The 19,275-nt window shown below is 41.6% G+C and overlaps 1 protein-coding gene across 1 annotated transcript in view; it reads right to left on the bottom strand.

The window, feature by feature from the left end:
* Positions 1–15,286: 15,286 nt before the first annotated feature.
* The window catches only part of pacrg (parkin coregulated), a 208,911-nt gene continuing 204,922 nt past the window's right edge, over positions 15,287–19,275 (bottom strand). The window contains exon 6 of the mRNA XM_033025725.1: positions 15,287–15,665. Within this exon, the coding sequence (XP_032881616.1) occupies positions 15,505–15,665 (161 nt within the window). The 3' untranslated portion in view covers positions 15,287–15,504. The remainder of the gene's footprint in view (positions 15,666–19,275) is intronic.

Here is a 19,275-nt window from a genome sequence, read left to right as displayed (position 1 = left end):
TATTTCTCCCGACACGAATCGACATATCAGTTTGCAAGTCAGCATTTAGCAACGCCGTGCCAGTTTCAATTGCCATGTGATCTGGTTTTACAGTTTACTAATCTGCATTAAAACCATTATTCTATCTCTGAAATTTCAACCGCTTCAGTTGAGCAGACGGAAGACCTGCACGTTGTCTCATGCAAAGATATGATGAGATAATATAATTATTTTCGATGTCTTCCAGTTTGACTGATTATTGTTGCATTCATCTTTACCAAAAGATGAGCTCCAGCTATTGTACATCTACAAACATCTTGGAATGGAAATATGGATCTGCAATGCCTACAGGAGGCTGGCGAACCGCTGAGTTGTGGCTGCTCGACATAATAAAGATGATTTAAGTTAACAATATTGAATGTCCACAAATCAGACATGATAAATAGGAATACCAGCCCCGCAATAATACATTATTCAAATATGTAACCAGTCAACTCGTCGACACGAAACAACCTTTAGGTAATCCATTTGAGCTGAATCTTACATGGCATCATATCAAACACTTGTAAAATACAATGTAGGCATATTTGGTACTCAGCACATGCCCAAACTACAACATATAAAAAACATAATAAGAGACTTCTTGTTGATAATTTTGCAATAAGGACACTCAAATGTGACGGATTTGATTAATAAAAGTTGAGGGCTAATTATTTGTGCTTACGCGGTAGCTACCGATTAGGACAGCTACAATTTGCCAAGTTTACAAGCTGAAATGTTCTCGAGACCAGGATGACATGTCACCTATTCCTTTTCTCCAGAGATGCTGCCTGTCCCACTGAGTTACTCCAGCTTTTTTTGTGTCTATCTTCGGTTTAAACCAGCACCTGCAGTTCCTCCCTACACTTAAGATCTGCAACAGTTCTCTCCAGCTGGGTGGTATTCTTAACTCGTAATAAAACACAATGTGGATGGAGAAATCCCCAATGTCTAAATATTTATTTGGAGGTTAGACAGATTTTTACAAAATGCATTGAGAATGTTCAGTGGGCCTCCAAACTATCTGAAGATATCCCGACCCGTCACGTCACCTATCCATGCTCTCCAGAGGTACTGCCTGATTCGCTGTGTAACTTCAGCACTTTGTGTCCTCTGAACACTTTATTCAATGCATGATATGACTTTAATATTATTCTGGAGAATCTAGTGAGAATTAGTCTCTAATTCCAGATAGGCTGTAAATTTACCAAAATCATACTAACTATGCTAAACCTATGGTTTTTGAAAAGTTTTAATCAATAAAGTTGGCAGACACTTAGATCTCTATTTTAATTGAGTTTTGGTTGATAAAATTAGCTGCCTCTACAAAGAAGTCTACTTAAATTATCCAACCAGATGGTCTAAATCTGATAATAAATGTGTACGTGTGAAATTTGATCATTTTTTAGTGATACCAATGTGTGTAAAATATATACATTCTGTTCTCCATGAAGTTACATTTTCAAAATTGTAGGGTAGGACAGAACCCGCTGATGTGTCTTAATATAACAAACTGGAACGATCAGCAGATATTTTCTCAACATAAAAAGTTCCTCACTTTTTACCCAAGTTGGAATCAACAAACCCTCACTGCAGGAGCCTGGCAGCTAAAGTGATCCAGTTACAATGGTGAACAGAACATTTAAGCTTAAAGTTTCACTTTACAAAGTTTAGCATAATGATATTGTTTTGGTAAACTTGTAAACTCTCTGGAGCTTTGAAACTTAGTTTTGAACATTGACAAATTTGAACAATTAATTAAAATTAAGATGAAGCAAAACACTTTAGCCTCATTGTCTTCAATGATGATTCATTGTTACATGCTATTCCACTGGAAATAGTCAATAGACAATAGACAATAGAGTAGGCCATTTGGCCCCGAGCCAGCACCGCCATTCAATGTGAGCATGGCTGATCATCCCCAATCAGTACCCTGTTCCTGCCTTCTCCCCATATCCCTTGACTCCGCTATTTTTAAGAGCCCTATCAAGCTCTCTCTTGAAAGCATCCAGAGAACTTGCCTCCACCGCCCTCTGAGGCAGAGAATTCCACAGACTCACCACTCTCTGTGAGAAAAAGTGTTTCCTCGTCTCCGTTCTAAATGGCTTACTCCTTATTCTTAAACTGTGGCCCCTGGTTCTGGACTCCCCCAACATCGGGAACATGTTTCCTGCCTCTAGCGTGTCCAAACCCTCAACAATCTTATATGTTTCAATGAGATATCCTCTCATCCTTCTAAACTCCAGAGTGTACAAGCCCAGCTGCTCCATTCTCTCAGCATATGACAGTCCCGCCATCCCGGGCATTAACCTTGTAAACCTACGCTGCACTCCCTCAATAATATCAGCAAGAATGTCCTTCCTCAAATCAAGATTGTTTGTGTCCTCCTTAGTGAAGACAGATCCAAAGTACCTGTTCAACTCATCTGCCATTTCCTTGTTCCCCATAATAAATTCACCTTTTTCGGTCTTCAAGGGTCCAACTTTGGTCTTAACTAATTTTTGCCTCTTCTTTAAAAAAAAATATTTTTATTTATTAGAAGTACAGTAAGTTACAGTAGTACAAGCCACATAAATCTTATTACATTTATTGTACCCCTTCATTTTTTAAGCTTTAAGGAAAGATAAAAATAAAGAAAGTAAAGAAAGTGAGAGAGAGTCGTGTTAGTGTGAAAGAGTGATCAAAAAGAAAAACCCATTAAACAAAGTTAGGGAAAAAAGTTAAGAAATAGGCCATAGAAAAGAAAGAAAGAAAAAGAAACAAAAGCTCTATTATGAAAACCGCGCAAAAAGGGATATACCAACTTCGTATTTTTCATCCCCCCTTACCAGATCCTGACACCATTTCATTTTTAAAGTACTGTTGCACCTTATACTTGTAGTAAGTCGATAAATGCAAAGGAGGAGTCTCATATCTTCCAGGTGTAATGTTTCAAACATATTTGAAATCCACATTTTTATTGTTGGTATAGGAGCGTTTTTCCAGAATTTAAGTTTTTTTTTCCTCTTCACATACCTAAAGAAGCTTTTACTATCCTGCTTTATATTCTTGGCTAGCTTACCTTCATACCTCATCTTTTCTTTCCATATTGTCCTTTTGGTTATCTTCTGTTGTTCTTTAAACATTACCCAATCCTCTTGCTTCCCGCTCATCATTGTTACGTTGTATTTCATCGCTTTAATTTTTATACTGTCCCTGACGTTCCTTGTCAGCCATGGTCGTCCCTTTCTCCCCTTGGAATCTTTCTTCCTCCTAGGAATGAACTGATCCTGCACCTTCTGTATTATTCCTAGAAATACCTGCCATTTTCGTTCCACTGTCATCCCTGCTAGTGTATCTTTCCAGTCAACTTTGGCCAGCTCCTCCCTCATGGCCCCATAGTCCCCTTTATTCAACTGCAACACTGACACCTCTGATCTACCCTTCTCCCTCTCCAATTGTAGATTAAACCTGACTATGTTATGGTCACTGCCTCCTAATGGCTCAGTAACCTCGAGGTTCTTTATCAAATCCGGTTCATTACATAACTCTAAATCCAGAATTGCCTTCTCCCTGGTAGGCTCCAATACAAGCTGTTCTAAGAACCTATCACAAAGTCACTCTACAAAGTCCCTTTCTTGGGACTTGAAAGATTGAAGAAATTCAGCCTTGTACATGTTGCCATCAATCTCTGTTGCTCCAATGGTCCCGGCACCACCCCAGCAGAATGTCCACCTTGACAGCCAGTGACCTGAAGTGTCCCGACCAGAAATATCGCTTATCTATGTTGCCCAGAGATGCTGCAGACCGCTGAGTAACTCCAACAGTTGCGTGTTTTTTTGTAAGCAGCATTTCCAAATCCTTGTGTCGACAGCCAATGTCCTTCTAGTGGTTGGTCTGAGTTTCTCAGTGGTTCTTCTTTATCTCGTTTTGACACAATTTCCTGTAACGACATTGGAAAACTAGGAAAATGTCAGCAGTGGAGGAGTGTGTGCTGAGTATAGTGGGAAAAATGCAATGTAAATCATAGAAATGTGATGTAGAGGAAAAAGGTTTTTGAGGTGTACAATTGAGTGAACTCACAGAAACCCACCGGCAAAGGTTCAGCATGATGGTTAAAATGTAGAACCAATATGCAATGATAGGATTCCTTTCCCACAATCCGGACATGTCAAATCGACTGTTGATGAAAGGTCATGAACCTGAAACAATAACACTCCATGCTGGGTGTTTCACGTGCTATGTGATCAATTCTGCAATAGTGTAGATGGGGCATCTTGCTTGGCATGGGCAAATTGGGCTGAAGGGCCTGTTTCCCTGCTGTATAACTCTACAATGTGGAAAATACATCAGTAAATTTGAAGACAGCATTGTACAGCAAACACCAATGAGTTTAAGAATTTAATAATCCATTTTAATGATATTTGTCTATCCTTCCAAAAGGCAGATGGAACTTCAGATTAACATCTAACCTAAGCACTTGTGTAGGATTTCTCTGGAATTATCAGCATGAATTATGTGCTCAGCATATTCAAAAATACAACCTTTTGACTCAATGGTCAGGGTGCTACCACTGAATCTCAATCTTCAGCAAAGTTTATATTGTGAATTATAAATAGAAAGTGTTGGCCAACAAGTAGGACAACATCCACGGGGAAAGATACACAGTAAATATTTCACCTTATCTCAGAAGTTCAAGGCTAGAAATGTGGAGATGGGGGAGGGAGGAGGGGGGGGGGGGGGAGGGGTTGGATGGAGAGATCAAAGGGAATGTCTGATTTGAGCAGAAATCGAGAGAGACTGGATAATGGAGCTAGAGGTGGTGCTGGTTTTGTGAGATGGTCAAGGCTTGTTAATTGCAGTTGGTCTATTGCGAGGAAATGTACATAGAACATGGAACACAGAGCAGTACAGCACAACACCAGGCCCTCAGTTCACAATATCTTTGCTGAACATGATGCCAACTCTTATCCACCTACACATAATCCATATCCCTCCATTCCCTGCATATCTGTATCAAGTTACCCATGGCAATGCCATTAAACATTCTTTTGGCATCAAAATCGCAATTATTATTTACATATTTAGAAACAGTGTAGGCCAGGTTTGCTGGATGATTGAAAGAGTTGGAGATGTGATTGTTAGCAGTGATGGTGGTGTGGGAAGGTAGCTGGCAATTTACCAAATCACAACGGTTCTCTGGGCTGGTTTTCATATCAGTGACGTTGCACGTTGAAATATTCTACAAATGTTTCTTTGTTATCCCCCCCCAAACATTTCAACTGCCCACCACCACCTCCACAACCCAAGACTTGCAGCACACTGAAGCTGTGGCAAACTCTCACAGGATGATTCCTTATTCCCGAAGGCAGGAGGTGTTCGGTCAAAAGGCAGGAAGGCTGTGGAGCCATAATTGTTGACTATATTTAAGGCTGAGATTGATCGGTCTTTAGAGGTTGGGGGGGGAGATTGCAACCTTCACTTGGTCCGCCCTGTTTCAACGAATGCAATCAACCTGGCGTGCACAATCAAATAAGATCAAATAGAACAAGTTGTCCTACAACTTTAAGCCCTGCACGCCATATGCAAGGAGAAGAAGAAGAAGAGGTTAGGGCGTTCAAGGGAAACTGAGAAAGTGCAGGATAGAAGTGCTGAGGCAAATATTCTATTTTATTCGCATTATGTTCCTCCAACCATCAGTGCTCTTATTCATCTTAAATATATGCCTACATTCAACATTATATTCTGTCCCATTAAAGTACAATGAATATCAAGGAAATTCTGGGCTGCTTGATACAGTTTATTAAGATTATTGAACAAAACATAAAACAGAATTACAATGATTATAGTTTATCAACTCTTCACACAAGGTTTTCTAACTCACACAACTAACCAATGTAAATTTAAGAATAAAACGTTAAAGATCTTTTCTAGACATTCATGTAAATCTTTGAAGATGAAAAGCTGTTTAGAAATTGCTCACAGATAATGGAAACATTCAACTGTTCAGCTCATTAAAGGGTTCCACTTAATGCGGTTGGTATTGATATTTATTTATTGTTGTCACATGCACCGTTATGCATGCTATCCAGGCAAATCATACTATACCTGAATACATCAGGAAGTGCAGAGTAGAAAATAAATTATTGTTCAGAATATAACATTATAGCTACAGAGAAAGTGTAGATAAAAGTGCAAGGTCTGAAACAAGGTAGATCAGAAGATCTGTAATTCATTGTTAGCATATGAGACATCTGAGTCTGATAACAGCAGGGAAGAAGCTATTCTTGATTCTGATTATATGTACTTTCATGCCTTTGTACCTTCTGCTTGATGAGAGAGGATAGAAAAGAAAAATGACCAAGGCGAGGGGTCCTTGATCATGTGTAGAAAGGAACTGCAGATGCTGGTATATACTGAAGATCGACACAAATTGTTGGAGTAACACAGCAGGTCAAATAGCATCTCTGGAGAAAAAGGATGGGTGACGTTTCAGGTTGGGACTCTTCTTCAGGTTGCTTCATGTTGGCTAATTTCCCATTTTTTAAGTGTTGGTGGAGTAGAATGGGATTGGGGTTGGGGGGTTGGATTGCATGATGGACTAAGCTGTGTCCACAACCCTCTGCAATTTCTTGAGGTCTTGGGCAAAGCAATTTCCATACCATCCTAATAAGAAGCTTTCTATAGTTCATCTGTAGAAATTGGTGAGAGATTTATTTGTTGTCATGCGTACCGAGGTACAGTAAAAGCTTTTGTTGCATGCTAACCAGTCAGCAGGAAAGTCAATACATGATTATACAATCAAGCCATTCACAGTGTAAAGATACATGATAAAGAGAATAATGTGAATAACGTTTAGTACAAGATAAAGCCAGAAAAGTCTGGAGACTTGCCAAATTTACTTTGCCTTCTGAAAAATTAGAGGCGATGGTATGCTTTCTTGGTCATAGCGTCAATGTGTTTGGACCATGTCAAATTGCTGGTGATATTTACAACCAGGAATTTGAACCCCTCAACCATCTCCATCGTTGATAGACTGCGGCATGTACATTGTATTGTCATGTTCGAATGGATGTACACTTGGGCACAATGGCACTTCTGGTAGAGTTGCTGCTTAGAATCAGAAGAATCAGAATGCCGTTTATTGTCATTTAAACATAAATTACGTTCCTGCAGTCAAAACAAAAAAAAACACACAATTAACATAATTCCACACAAAACATCCATCACAGTGAATCTCCAAACACCTCCTCACTGTGATGGAAGGCAAAAGTCTTATCTCTTCCCTGTTCTCTGTTCTTTATTCTTCTCCCGCAGTCAAGCAGTCAAACTGCTGCATCGAGCTGATTGAGCTGATCGAGGCTCTTGATGTTAGAGCCCCCGACGGGCGATGGTAAGTCCCGCGGCCTTTTGAGCTGCGCCGGGCGATGTAAGGCCCCGCTCCGGGGCCTTAAAATCGATTTAAACCCCTCGATTCGGGCGGGCGAAGTTAGCCGTTGCGGGAGCTCCGAAAAGCGGCCTCCCACCAGGGAATCGCGAGCTCCCGATGTTACCATCCACAGGGCCTGCAGCCGAAGCCTCCGAAGCTCCGAAGTCGGTTCGCAGCCGCACGCCACCATATTTGACCAGGTGGTTTCCCTCTGGATGCTCAGTTTGCTCCCACATCCCAAAGATGTGCAGTTTGTATCTGTAGCTTCTGTAAACTGCCTTTGGTGTGTGGGTGAAAAATAACATGAAAATTAGTTTATGAAAATGTGGGTAGACTACAATATGGGATTAATGTGGGATTAGTTCTTAGTGTGGACTCAGTGTGCTGAAGGACCTGTTTCCATGCCGTATGTCTCTATGACTCAATACAAAATTTACCATGGCACTGTCAGAAATAAGGATGGTTTTTGATATTCAATTCTATTCAGTCTTCAGCCAATAAAGCTCCCCATTATTGCATGCAGCAAGACCCAGATACATTTAGCTGTAGTTAATAAGTGGCACATAATATTTGATACACAAAATTGCCAGACGTCAAGAGCCAAGAGTGTTTAATTGTCACACAATGATAATGAGAACGGAACAATTAATTTCTTACTTGTAGCAGCATTAAGGTGTGTAATCACAGCATTCAAAGATTACGTAATAGAAAAAGTTAGATTAATTAAAATATATATATTAGTGTAAAACAAAAGCCCAAAGTCCCTTGTGCAAATATTGTAGGAGAGCTTGAAGTTCGTAGTTTAGTTGGTGTTTATAGTGTTCATGAGCCAATGGGTGTTGGGAAAAAGCTGTTCCTGAACCTGGAGGTCACAGTGTAGGGAGTGGTTGAGACATCGGGATAACATAGAACTAGTGTGAATGGATGATCGATAGTCAGTGTGGACTCAGTGGGCTGAAGGGCCTGGTTCCATGCAGGAGAAGAATAAATTAAACTAAACTAAATCTATCATAGTTTGATTCCACCATCTATTTTCACAACTCTGACACATTTCATCCATCAGGCATTGTGACACAAATCTTTTCCTCCTCCCTATTTACCTGAATTTGGTGAGATAAACTTTATCCAGTGATACACAAAGTAGTAAATGTCAGGTTTGCATTATATTAGTCCCCTGGTCCAAGTAATGTCTCAAACTGTGCTCTGTGATTCATATACTTACCCAAGCCCATTGATTGTATACCTCACTTGTTGTTGTTCATAGTATATTCTCTATATTCGCTGTATTGAAACAAATATTATAATTATCAAAAACGTTTCTTTCCAATCCTATTCAAACATAAGTTGACACAACTGTTAATCCATATTGGAAAAGCATTATAATCTCAATCAAATATGACTACGTTCCAGTTTTAATGTATTCTCACAGTTTAGCATCCATTGGATAATGTGTTTCAAACAATATCATTTTGTGTGTGCTTTTCCTGTTTGCAATATCTCAAGATTAATTTTTAACTAGTGCAACAATATGGAACCAGTCTCAAGAGCCAGTCTCCAACCATAAAACCATTTCAAGTTAAAGTTCAATTTCCAGTTCACATTTATTGCCACATCCACCAATTGAGGTACAGTGGAATTTGACTTACCATGCAGCCATACAAACAAAAGAGCACAATACACAACAGAATATAACATGAACATCCACCACAGTGGAATCAACTTCTTCACTGTGGTGGAAGGCAATAACTGTGTCAGTCCTCCTCCTTTGTTCATCCGTGGTCAGGGCCATGAACCCTCCGCAGCCGCCGCTACGGATGGCCTGATGTACAGGCCCTCTCGTTGGGACGCTCGAAACTCCGACGTCGGGACGGACGGACACTCCGCAGCTTGGAGGTCCCGAATTTGAAGACTTCAATCCAATACGTCACCTACCCATGTTCTCCAGAGATGCTGCCTGACTTGCTGAGTTACTCCAGGACTCAGTGCTCCAACCGCAAAGGCTCTATAGTTTGTGAAAAAAAGCAACAGCGATTTTCATACCCTCATGATGTCCCATAGCACTTTAGCTGATGAAGTCAAACACAGGCAAATGGGATGAGCCTAGATAGGCCTCTTGATCGGCGTGGGCAAGTTGGGCCTAAGGGCCTGTACTGTTCTGTATGGCACTATGACTTTAAGTACTTTCATAGGACAGGATGTCAAATGGGAGAGTCGAGGACGGAGTTAAAGGGAAAGAGAGTAAAGGGATGGTTAATGACCCCAGAATTAACGGGAAAGGAAGGTCACAAAGGGATAGGAGAGTATGGCCAAGTGTAATAGGGATCAATGTGAATGGTGAGATGCGTAAGGAATTAAAAGTATTGTATATGAATGCGCGAATTATAAGAAGTAAAGTAGATGAGTTTGAGGCTCAGTTAGAGGTTGGTAGATATGACATTGTGGTGATTACTGAGACGTGGCTGCAGCAGGATCGGTCCTGGGAACTTAATATTCAAGGTTATACATCCTATAGAAAGGACAGTGCATCTGTCAGTGCACATTTTAGCCTCACTCCACTGGTTGCCTATTCAGTTTAGGATCCATTTTAAAATTCTTTTATTTGCTTTTAAATCCCTGAATGGTCTTGCCCCGCCCTACCTATCTGAGCTTCTACACCCTTATACACCCGCCCGCTCTCTCAGGTCAGATAATCAGCTGCTCCTGAGTGGGCCTAAAACTAAGCTGAAGCTCAGAGGGGACCGTGCCTTTGCTGTGTCGGCACCCAAATTATGGAACGATCTGCCTCTCCACATTAAACAGGCCTCTTCTCTGTCTGTTTTTAAATCATTTCTTAAAACCCATCTCTTCTCCGTGGCCTTTGATACCCAGTAAGATGTCGACTTTATTTACTTGATATAATTTCTTATTTTGATTGCTTTTATTGTGTGGCTATTATTTTTACTCATGTTTTATATCTTTTAATTTATTGTTGTATTTCATATGTAATTTTTGCGCCTCATGTGAGCTGTTATGTTGTCTGTTTATGATGTCTTGTTTATTCTTCTGTACAGCACTTTGGTCAACATTGGTTGTTTTAAAGTGCTTAACAAATAAAATTGGATTGGATTGGATTGGATTATACTGCATCTGCCATGCATTTGCCCACTCACCCAACCTATCCAGGAGACTGCAAGGTGACTTGGATAGGTTGGGTGAGTGGGCAAATGCATGGCAGATGCAGTATAATGTGGATAAATGTGAGGTTATTCACTTTGGTGGCAAAAACAGGATAGTAGACTATTATCTGAATGGTGGCCGATTAGGAAAAGGGGAGATGCAACGAGACCTGGGTGTCATGGTACACCAGTCATTGAAAGTAGGCATGCAGGTGCAGCAGGCAGTGAAGAAAGCGAATGGTATGTTAGCATTCATAGCAAAAGGATTTGAGTATAGGAGCAGGGAGGTTCTACTGCAGTTGTACAGGGTATTGGTGAGACTACACCTGGAGTATTGTGTACAGTTTTGGTCTCCAAATCTGAGGAAAGACATTCTTGCCATAGAGGGAGTACAGAGAAGGTTCACCAGACTGATTCCTGGGATATCAGGACTTTCATACGAAGAAAGACTGGATAGACTCGGCTTGTACTCGCTAGAATTTAGAAGATTGAGGGGGGATTTTATAGAAACTTACAACATTCTTAAGGGGTTGGACAGGGTAGATGCAGGAAGATTGTTCCCGATGTTGGGGAAGTCCAGGACAAGGGGTCACAGTTTAAGGATAAGGGGGAAGTCTTTTAGGACCGAGATGAGAAAAACATTTTTCACACAGAGAGTGGTGAATCTCTGGAATTCTCTGCCACAGAAGGTAGTTGAGGCCAGTTCATTGACTATATTTAAGAGGGAGTTAGATGTGGCCCTTGTGGCTAAGGGGATCATGGGGTATGGAAAGAAGGCAGGTACGGGATACTAAGTTGGATGATCAGCCATGATCATATTGAATGGCGGCGCAGGCTCGAAGGGCCGAATGGCCTACTCCTGCACTTATTTTCTATGTTCTATGTTCTATGACAGGCAGGTGGGCAGAGGAGGGGGGGGGGGGTAGCTCTGCTGGTGAGGGATGGAATTCAGTCCCTTGCAAGGGAAGACATAGGGACCGACGAGGTAGAGTCACTGTGGATTGAGTTGAGGAATTGTAAAGGCAAGAAGACACTAATTGGTATTATCTACAGACCCCCAAATAGTAGCCCGGATGTAGGGTGTAAGTTGCAGCAGGAGTTAAAACTGGCATGTAACAAAGGTAATGCCACTATGGTGATGGGGGATTTCAATATGGAGGTAGACTGGGAAAATCAGGTTGGTACAGGACCCCAAGAAAGAGAGTTTGTAGAATGCCTCCGAGATGGATTCTTAGAGCAGCTTGTAATGGAGCCGACCAAAGAAAAGGCAATTCTGGATTTAGTGTTGTCCAATGAACCAGATATGATAAGAGAACTCGAGGTAAAGGAAATGCTTGGAGGTAGTGATCATAATATGATTAGTTTTAATCTGCAATTTGAGAAGGAGAAGGTTAAATCGGAAGTGTCAGTGATGCAGTTGAACAAAGGGTACTATGAAGGCATGAGAGGGGAGCTGGCCAAGGTAGACTGGAAAGGGATCCTAGCAGGAATGACAGTGGAACAGCAATGGCAGGAATTTCTGGGCATAATCCTGAAGATGCAGGATCATTTCATTCCAAAAAGGAAGAAAGATTCTAAGGGGAGTAGGAGGCAACCGTGGCTGACAGGAGAAGTTAGCGATAGAATAAAACTAAAGGAAAAGGTGTATAACACAGCAAAGAGTAGCCGGAAGCCAGAGGATTGGGAAACTTTCATAGGACAACAAAAGGAAACAAAACGGGCAATACGGGCTGAAAAGACGAAGTTGGAAGGAAAGCTGGCCAGGAATATAAAGAAGGAACGTAAAAGCTTCTTTAGATATGTTAAGGGAAAAAGAGTAGCAAAGTCAAATGTGGGTTCCTTGAAGGCAGACACGGGTGAAATTATTATGGGCAACAAGGAAATGGCACAAGAGTTGAATAGGTACTTCGGATCTGTCTTCACTAAGGAAGACACAAACAATCTCCCAGATGTACTGGAGGACAGAGGATCTAAGGGGGTAGAGGAACTGAAAGAAATTTTCATTAGGCGAGAAATAGTATTGGGTAGGCTAATGGGACTGAAGGATGATAAATCCCCGGGGCCTGATGGTCTGCATCCCAGGGTCCTCAGGGAGGTGGCTCTAGAAATAGTGGACGCATTGGTGATCATTTTCCAATGTTCAATAGATTCAAGATCAGGTCCTGTGGATTGGAGGATAGCTAATGTTATCCCACTTTTCAAGAAAGGAGCGAGAGAGAAAACGGGGAATTACAGACCAGTTACCCTGACTTCGGTGGTGGGAAAGGTGCTGGAGTCAATTATTAAAGAGGTAATAATGGGGCATTTGGATAGCAGTAAAAGGATTAGTTCAAGTCAACTGTTTACCATATATATTACCATATATATTAGTCGAGGCCAGTTCATTGGCTATATTTAAGAGGGAGTTAGATGTGGCCCTTGTGGCTAAGGGGATCAGAGGGTATGGAGAGAAGGCAGGTACGGGATACTGAGTTGGATGATCAGCCATGATCATATTGAATGGCGGTGCAGGCTCGAAGGGCCGAATGGCCTACTCCTGCACCTAATTTCTATGTTTCTATGTTTCTATATTAATGATTTGGAAGAGGGAATTAGGAGCAACACTAGCAAGTTTGTGGATGAAACAAAGCTGGGTGGCAGTGTGAGCTGTGAAGAGGATGTTAGGAGGTTGCAGGGTGACCTGGACAGGTTGAGTGAGTGGGCAGATGCGTGGCAGATGCAGTATAATATAGATAAATGTGAGGTTATCCACTTTGGGGGCAAAAACAAGGGGGCAGATTATTATCTCAATGGGGTTAGATTAGGTAAGGGGGAGGTGCAGCGAGACCTGGGTGTCCTTGTACACCAGTCACTGAAAGTTGGCTTACAGGTACAGCAGGCAGTGAAGAAAGCTAATGGAATGTTGGCCTTCATAACATTAAGACCTTGCATCTCACCTGACAGCTCTCTGTCTTTTGCTACAGATTCAAATAGCTTGTTCTTACTTTCAGTTTGTATTAGGGTTGGTTACTGGTGCATACATTTCCTCTCAAAGATAGATACAAAAAGGGACAGGCAGCATCTACTGCCTCTCGTACTTCCAAATGGAATGTCTGCAATAGGGTGAATTGATGGACAGCCATTGAATGGACAAATAAGCTTCTTTCTTTATGCAACATTTTTCTAATGTTGTGAAGTCTGGACTGCAGAAACATACCGCCCAGGTCAGAAAATGCATCGAGTCAGACAGCACCGAAACAGGCCCTTCAGCCCACTTGCCCATGCTGACTAAAATGCCCCCTCTACACGAGTCCCACCTGCCCACGTTTGCTCATATCCCTCTAAAGATTTCCAATCCATGTCTTTTAAATGTTATTTTAGATACCTCCACGTGGCTCTTTCCATATACAGACCACCCTTTGTGTTGCCTCGGGTTCTTATTAAATCTGGCCCCTTTCACTTTAAACTTATATCCTCTAGTTCTTGATTCCCCAACTCTGGGTAAAACCAGAACAAACTAAACCAGTACAAAGTAAACAAAAGAGTGAGAGGAAATGTATCAGAAGGAACTGCAGATGCTGGTTTAAACCGAAGAAGGGTCTCGACCTGAAACGTCACCCATTCCTTCTCTCCGGAGATGCTGCCTGTCCCTTTTTGTATCTATCTTTGAGAGGAAATGTATGCACCAGTAACCAACCCTAATACAAACTGAAAGTAAGAACAAGCTATTTGAAGTTGGAGAGTACAATATTAAGTCTAGCCGATTGCAAAATGTGCAGACGAAACAAAAGGTGTTGTTACTCGAGCTCACATTGAGCCTCGTTGAAATAGTGCAGGAGACTGCAGGATGGCCCAAGAGAAAGTAGTTCAGACATTATCCAAAGTGTAATCTATCAACATCATTGGCAAAGGTCAGGATGAAGGAATGTTGCACAGCACAGTAAATGAAAGGAGGTGGAATGATGCAGGTTTCACGGGGGAGCAGATCAAATTTAGGCAACGCATTCAATTTCTTGATTCACAAAATGCTGCAATTATCACAAACCTACAAGGAATATGTAAATATTACAGTTGCCTTAAGAAGGGGAGAAGAGTATTTATTTTCTTTTTGAATGGCATCTCAATATATTAATGATGGTCAGAATCCTTAATAAACCCATCAAAATCACCATTCCTTCATATAGAACAACAGAAATAACTTTTAAACTGAATTATAGAATCATACAGCATTGAAACAGACCATTTGGCACAGCTCATCCATGCGAACCAAGATTCCCCATCTAAACTAATCCCGTTTGCTGTGCTTTGCCCATATCACTCACATTCTTTCCTATCCATGTACCTGTCTACATGTTTTTTACATGTTGTTATTTTATCTGGCACAACTACTTCCTCTGGCAGCTTGTTCCATTTGCCTTCTATGTGAAAAAGCTGCCTCTCAGTTTCCTATTAAATCTTTCTCCAATTGCCTTAAACCTATGACTTCCAGTTCTTGATTCCCCTACACTAGGAAAATGACTGTGCATTTACCTTATCTGTTCCCCTTCTGATTTTATACACCTCTATAAGAGCACCCCTCAGCCTCCTGCCTAACCTCTCCATTTAGCTTTAGCCCTCGACTCCCGGCAACATCCTCGTAAATTTCTGCACTCATCTAAAGTCAGTTCACATTATAGACTATGAAATTACTTTGAACATGAGCTAAACAGAGCAGCAATCATTCAGCTATGTAAGAAAATTGTTTTATTGTTCAGAAAGATTGAGGTTTGATCCAATGGCAGTTTAAATTCACCATGCAATACAGTGGCATGTGTACAGGAACAATCAAGAAAGCAAGAACACAATTATGGTTAATTTTATGGTGTAATTGATGCATTTGCTCTTACAGAACTCCCAGTTACATAAATTAATGCAGTCTACAGAACATCAACCAGTTTATTTGGTTCAATTATAAATGCATGACTCATAAGTCGGAATCATGTACTTGATGTTAATGAAGGCATCTTCTCCTCCGTACAGCTCAAAGATCTCCAGAGTCTCTTGAATCAGGTCTCCGATGTTTTCTCTTTTCTGTTGGCTGTAGTCAATTCCATCTCCTGTATTAACTAGAGTCCAAAACAAAAGAACGCAAAGAAAACAGCAGTTTTAAAAGTTTTTGGTATTTAACTCAATGTATCCCTCCAATCCACCACCCACCCCGCCCAAAAGAAAACGCCACATACTCAACCGATGTTGAGCTATGTGGAGTCGAACCGAATCAATCCACATTACCCAGCAGCACTGTGGAGTTGGCTACGGTTGTGAGGTCCTGGACAAGCAACTGTATGTGACAATAAGATCTGTTGAAATGCAAGGAAGCTCCGAGATGTTTGGTTGTTTCCTGGGCAACTTCCACTGGCAGCGCTTCAAATCTTATGCTGTCACACAAGGCACATTATCCTGTGAACATTTTCACGCATATTATAAGAGAAGATGATATGATAAACTGTGTAAATTTTATTACCTATATGAATGATCAATATTTTGACTTTTTCTTTGGATAGATGTCAGCTCATTAGACGGTACTATGTCTGCATCTCTGTTCAAGTCCCAAAAGATACACTAAATTCAAGCAATACCAACTGATACGTTGTGGCATAAAGTGCATTTTGACAGGATATCAATTGATTTTCCATTTGTTCACATTAGAGGTTCTATAGACTCAATAAGCACAATAGATGAGCAGCCTATTATGTTTCAGAAAATATAAGTATCTCTCAATCATGGGGCAGAAGCTGAAGTGAGTTGAGGAATTCTGCCTGAGATTAAAATCAACCCATTCATTCTTGCTTGATTTATGGCACAAAACCATATGGCCTCTTTGTATGATTTCAATGTACTTTTAGTGTCAGGGTGTTGTACACTTCCCTTACACCATATCCATGGAGACCAATTTACTGCAATTGTTCAAGCTTGCTATAGTTGCAGCCATGGAGTCAGAGTCAGACAGCACAGAAACAGGCCCTTCAGCTAACTTGCCCATACTGACCAAGATGTCCCATCTAAGCTAGACTCATGTTTAGCCCAAATCCCTCTACCCATGCACCAGTACAAGTATCTTTTAAATGTTGTACCTGCCTCAACTATCTCCTCTAGTTGCTCGTTCCATTTACCCACCACCCTCTCTGTGTGTAAAAGTTGCGCCGGCAGGTGGGACTAGCTGAAATGGAGCATCTTCATAAGCATGGACGAGTTGGTCTGAAAGGTCTCTTTCCATGCCTTATGACTCACCACAGAACGTATGGGTAACAGTCGTGGGGAGACATGTAAAGATGATACTTTGAACCCTCTGAATTCTCACTTATCAAACAATCCTTTCAAAATTTGAAGATCTTATCTCTGAGAAGAGAGTCTCCAATGGTTAGTTAAAGACACCAAGAAACCAATGAAGAAGGCACCATGTAACTTAATCTGACAATGCAACCACCAGCTCAGACTGATACACTGCACCCTGTGGAGGTTAGATCAGAGGCTGGATCTGCAGTCAGAGCAATGGAAAGGTCTAACAACCATGACATGCTTTTGCATGACCAGTCTAGAGCAGCTCTTCTAACTTAGATTTAAGGGACTGAAGTTTAGGGGTAACATGAGGGGGAACTTCTTTACGCAGAGAGTGGTAGCTCTGTGGAATGAGCTTCCAGTGAAGGTGGTGGAGGCAGGTTCGTTTTTATCATTTAAAAATAAATTGGATAGTTATATGGATGGGAAAGGAATGGAGGGTTATGGTCTGAGCGCAGGTATATGGGACTAGGGGAGACTATGTGTTCGGCACGGACTAGAGGGGTCGAGATGGCCTGTTTCCGTGCTGAAATTGTTATATGGTTATTATATGGTTAGATGCCAGCCCACAACTGTTTGTGTGGATGTAACTTTGTTGTGCCCAGATTTGGTGCTTAATTTGATGAGAAATGATCTACCCAGTTTTATTCTTCGTCTGTTTGAATGTAGCAGTAATGGTATAACTGCGTGGAAGGTCCCAACCCGAAACATCACCTATCCAAGTCCTCCAGAGATGCTGCCTGTCCCTCTGAACTACTCCAGCACTTTGTGTCCTCTCCTAACTAAATGGCTTATTTGGCAATTTTAGCATCAACCAAATGGAGTGGGCCTGAGGTCACATGTAGGTCAGAAGAAGCATATTTCTTCCCCTGAAGGACATTTGTGAATCAGATGGACTTTTCTGACAAAAGGGTAGTTTACACTGTTAACATTTCTAAGATCAGTTTATTTTGTTTTATCCCCCACATTCCTTATCATTAAGTTGAATATGTTAGCACTTGTAAGCATTCCATAAACCATGCCCTCAGGAATTATGAAATTAAACAAAAACAAATATGTAAAATGTACAAATATTTAAAAAATGTACAACTTCCCTTCCAAAATGTACTGAGAAATATTTTGAAGATCTTTTTAAGTAGGACTGGGGGGGGGGGGGGGGGAATTTTCCTGTTGCTTAGAGTCTTCTAAAGTGCTTAACAGGTGGCAATAGATGTAATGCTAAAGTTCATTTTGCATGGAGGCATCAAGTAACAACTGACATCAGTATTTGTTCAGTCTACATAACTTTGGCATGTAGGAGTGATACGTGACTTGCCGCACTGAACAAAAAGAGTTGCCTGCATTTGCACATGAAATGAAAAGCTAATTGACATCTGTATAATACAGCCCAACTTTGCAGCCTATGACTCTGTTGCCTTTTCACGACATTTCAGCACATTTTACTGCGAACCGAATCCAATCCAATCTACAATACTATTGCTGCACACTTTATCATTTGTCTGGCCTATTTGTATGACATTATGACACTCACCCATTATTCAATCAACATAATTATTTTATTGCTCTTTGCCAGTTCAGGCCAGCATAATGTAATCTTTAGACAATAGACAATAGACAATAGATGGTAGACAAAAGTGCTGGAGAAACTCAGCGGGTGCAGCAGCATCTATGGAGCGAAGGAAATAGGCAACGTTTCGGGCCGAAACCCTTCTTCAGACTGATGTTGGGTGGGGGGGGGGGGGAAAGGAAAAAGGAAGAGGAGGAGCCCGAGGGCTGAGGGAGAGCTAAGAGCTAAGAAGGGGAGGAGACAGCAAAGGCTACCGGAAATTGGTGAGTTCAATGTTTATGCCACTAGGGTGCAGACTGCCCAAGAGGTGTTGCTCCTCCAATTTCCGGTGGTACTCACTCTGGACATGGAGGAGGCCCAGGACAGAGAGGTCGGATTCGGAATGGGAGGGGGAGTTGAAGTGCTGAGCCACCGGGAGATCAGGTTGGTTAATGCGGACCGAGCGCAGGTGTTCGGCGAAACGATCGCCAAGTCTACGCTTGGTCTCACCGATGTAGATCAGCTGACATCTAGAGCAGCGGATGCAATAGATGAGGTTGGAGGAGCTGCAGGTGAACCTCTGTCGCACCTGGAATGACTGCTTGGGTCCTTGAATGAAGTTGAAGGGGGAGGTAAAGCGACAGGTGTAGCACCTCTTGCGGTTGCAAGGGAAAGTGCCCAGGGAGGGGGTGGTGTGGGAGGGAAGGGAAGAATTGACCAGGGAGTTACGGAGGGAGCGGACTTTGCGGAAAGCAGACAGGGGGCGAGATGGGAAGATGTGGCGAGTGGTGGGGTCACATATAAGGGCCAACAATATACTTAGACCAGGTTGCCTCAAGGATTTGTCAATT

Source organism: Amblyraja radiata, chromosome 8 (genome assembly GCF_010909765.2).
Source record: "Amblyraja radiata isolate CabotCenter1 chromosome 8, sAmbRad1.1.pri, whole genome shotgun sequence".
NCBI classification, from domain to species: domain Eukaryota; kingdom Metazoa; phylum Chordata; class Chondrichthyes; order Rajiformes; family Rajidae; genus Amblyraja; species Amblyraja radiata.
This window is presented reverse-complemented; position numbering and strand designations above follow the sequence as displayed.